The 3375-nt window shown below is 60.7% G+C and overlaps 1 protein-coding gene across 1 annotated transcript in view; it reads right to left on the bottom strand.

The window, feature by feature from the left end:
• The window catches only part of MYLK2 (myosin light chain kinase 2), a 6286-nt gene extending 4530 nt beyond the window's left edge, over positions 1–1756 (bottom strand). The window contains exons 1-2 of the mRNA XM_009077838.1: positions 341–1756; positions 125–239 (exon numbers count right to left, since the gene is read on the bottom strand). Coding sequence (XP_009076086.1) covers positions 125–239; positions 341–1756 — 1531 coding nt within the window. The remainder of the gene's footprint in view (positions 1–124; positions 240–340) is intronic.
• Between the last annotated feature and the right edge of the window lie 1619 nt (positions 1757–3375).

The raw sequence follows: 3375 nt of genomic DNA, 5'->3' as shown, positions 1-3375 counted from the left end.
GAGAGGGAGGTGAGCAGAGCCCACCCAGCAGCTCCCAAGCCCAGCACCCACCTCTGGCTGGAGGGACCCAGGGCTCCCTGGAGCAGCAATGGGGATGCCCCCATCCTGGGGCAGGGTGGGTACCTGTGGCAGATGGCTGGGCAGCTCAGGCTCTGCAGCAGAACTGGGCGTGGGGGCTCGGGGACCCTCGGTGGCTGTCCTTCTGCCTCCTTTGGTACTTCCTTCCCTTCCCCCTGAGCCTTCATGGCAGCCACGGTGTGGGCTCCTCAGCCCCATCCCCAGCCTCTGCTGCCACTGCAGGGGGCTCCACCTCGGCAGCTTTCTCCCCTCCATCCAGAACCTTTGCAGCTGCCGGGATCTTCTCCTTTGCAGGATCTTTTCCTCCATCCCCAGCCTTTGATGCAACTGTGGATTTTTCCACATTTGCAGTTTTCTTCCCTCCATCCTGCATCTTCACAGTTGATGGAGCTTTCTCCTTTGCAGGCTCTTTTTTGCCTCCACCTTGAGCCACTTTTGCAACTGGGGTTTTCTCTGCCTTTGCTGCCACCTTCTCTCCATCCTGAGCCTTAGCAGCATCTGGGGCCTTCTCCTTTGCAGGAATTATGGCCTTCTCCTTTGCAGGCTCCTCTTTGGCTGCATTTGGAGCTTTTTTTGCTGCTGGGGCTTTTTCTGTCTTTACCACTTTGTTCGCCCCACCCTGAGCCTTTGCAGCAGTTGGGGCTTTCTCCTTTGCAGATTTGTTTTCAACTGGGGCTTGCTCTGCATTTGCAGTTTGCTTCCCTGCATCCAGAGCATTAGTAGTGGCCGGAACCTTGTCCTTTACAATCACTGTGGTTTTCTCCTTTGCAGGCTCTTCTTTGCCTCCATCCTGAGCCTGAGTTGCAGCCAAGGCTGTTTCCTCCATGAGTTTTGCCTTCCCTCCTTCAGACTCTGCTGCAACTGGAAGTGCCTTCTCCATGGGCTCTGATTTCCCACCACCATCAGCCCCTGACTCACCAGGAGCTTGCTCCTTCCTGGGCTCATCCTTTCCTCCATCCTGAGCTTCAGTTACAGTCAGGCCCTTCCCCTCCATGGGCACTACCTTCTCTCCTTCAGATTGTCCTGCAGGCGGAGCCTTCTCCTCCCTGGGCTCATCCTTGCCTCCATCCTGAGCCTCAGCAGCAGCTGGAGCCTTTCCTCCTTTGAGCTCTCCTGCAGCTGGAGCTTTCTTCTTCCCAGGCTCATCCTTACCCCTGTCCTGAGCCTTGACAGCAGCTGGACCCTTCTTCCTAGGCTCATCCTTCTTCCTGTCCTGAGCCTTGGCAGCAGCTGGAGCCTTCTCCTCCATGGGTGCTGCCTTCCCTCCTTTAAGGTCTCCTGCAGCTGGAGCTTTCTTCTTCCCAGGCTCATCCTTCCCATCCTTCTCTACACCCTGGGTCCCAGTTGGCATCTTCTCTCCCACGGATGCTGCCTGCCCTCCATCAGATGATTCCTGTCGTCCACTGTGCTGCACAGCTGAATCCTCCTCTGCCGGCACTGCTTGCTGTCCCTCCCGAGGCTCTGGAACAGCCGGGGCTGTCTCCCGCGCTGGCTCTGCCTTCCCTCCTCCAGCATCAACTTCAGCCTTCTCCTGCCCAGGCTCATCTGCGCTGGCAGCCGGCGCTGTCCCCCCTTGGGGCTGGGCAGCCTGGGGAGCTGTGCTGCCCTCTGCTTCAGTGGGGGCTGTGCCACCAGTCCCCCCAGTGCCGGCATCGTCCGCCCCATCGCCCTGCTCCATGGGGACTCTCCAGGCAGGAGGCAGCTGCCCTGCTGTGCTCCCCGTTCAGCGAGTCTCCTGCGGGAGAGAAAGCAGCAGCTGAGAGCTCCCCAGACCCGACACCCTGCAGAGGGGCACGGAAGGACTCGGGTAGACTCGGCTCCTGCAGGGACAAACTGCTGCCAGCCAGCCAGGAGCTGTGCCCCCACCCCCTGTCTCCGGCTCCCGGGCTGGCGGCACCGAGCCAGGGACCCCACCGGGCTGTCAGTGCCGGCACTGTCCCATTGTGCCCCGGTATCTGCCCCGCGGTGACTGATCGATGTCCTGACGCCGGCACCTGTCACTGGGTGCCTGGGGCCTCTGGCGTGCGAACAGCCACCGCGGCGCGGCCAGGGTGACAATTTAAGGCTGCGTCCCACCGTGCTAGGGCAGGAGACAGAGGCTCCAGCCTTGGGGCTGGGAAGCAGGAGAAGTGAGGATCCCCCAGCATGGCCCCATCACTTCTCCCCATGAAACACAGGAGGTCCAGCCATGCAGGCAGACCCCTCCGCAGGGGCCACACAGACCCCCAGACCCAGCAGCTGCCAGTGCTGCTCATCCCTCTGCCCAGTGACAGCTGTATCAACCAAAGGGACCTGTTGGTACCCAGGTACCTGTATGGGGGCTCCGGCCCAAAACCTGATCCCTAAATCCCTTCCCTGCCCTGTGCTCCACTGCTTTCCTGTACCCAATCACCTCTCCTCACCCTGTACCAAAACACCTCCTTGCACAGCCGTCCAGAGACTGGGACAGCCCAGTCCCAGAATAAACCCACCAGCGATCATCCTACTAACAGGGAAGTTGCTTGGTAGTCTTACTGGAACAGAAGCTGTAGCAGAGGGAGAGCATTGCCACAGTCCAGCACGAGCAGATGAGGGTGCCCTTCACAGGGATGGAGGCTCCACTACCCCCAGGACCCCCCACACCATGCCCCAAATGACCAGCCATGGGCACCCCCAGCCCCTTTACCTGGATCCTGGTGCAGTGGGTGGTCAGGGGGGCAGCATCCGCACTGTGGCAGCTCCAGAGGGAGCAACCTCTTCTATGCCGGGTGTAACGGAGCCGGATTAGTGCAGGCAGAGGAGGATCCTTTACAGCAGCAGGAGCTGTCCTGCTTCGCCTTTCCCAGCACCTGTTGTTGCTGGAGCCTGTTCAAAGGACACGCCACTCTCGCCTGTCCCCCGTGGGCTGGGGACACACAGGCACAGGGCAGGGGCCAGGGCCCGGCCCGGCTCCCTTTCCCGGGCTGCCCCCAGCCACAGTGGCACCTGAAAAATATTCCATGAGGGTGGCCCGGGCAAGCTGGATGAGATCCAGGTGGCCAAGGTCTTTCAAGGTGCGCACAGGTGACACAAGGTGAACCACCATGGGGATGGTGGCTGGGGGGCTGCCCCCAGCCACAGTGGCACCTGAAAAATATTCCATGAGGGTGGCCCGGGCAAGCTGGATGAGATCCAGGTGGCCAAGGTCTTTCAAGGTGCGCACAGGTGACACAAGGTGAACCACCATGGGGATGGTGGCTGGGAGCAGCTGGTGATGGGTCCCCCCTGCCCTGTCACTGAACTGCAGCCAGCTCTGCCTGCTGGGATTGGTCCTTTGGG

This window comes from Acanthisitta chloris, unplaced genomic scaffold, assembly GCF_000695815.1.
Source record: "Acanthisitta chloris isolate BGI_N310 unplaced genomic scaffold, ASM69581v1 scaffold5777, whole genome shotgun sequence".
Taxonomy (NCBI): domain Eukaryota; kingdom Metazoa; phylum Chordata; class Aves; order Passeriformes; family Acanthisittidae; genus Acanthisitta; species Acanthisitta chloris.
This window is presented reverse-complemented; position numbering and strand designations above follow the sequence as displayed.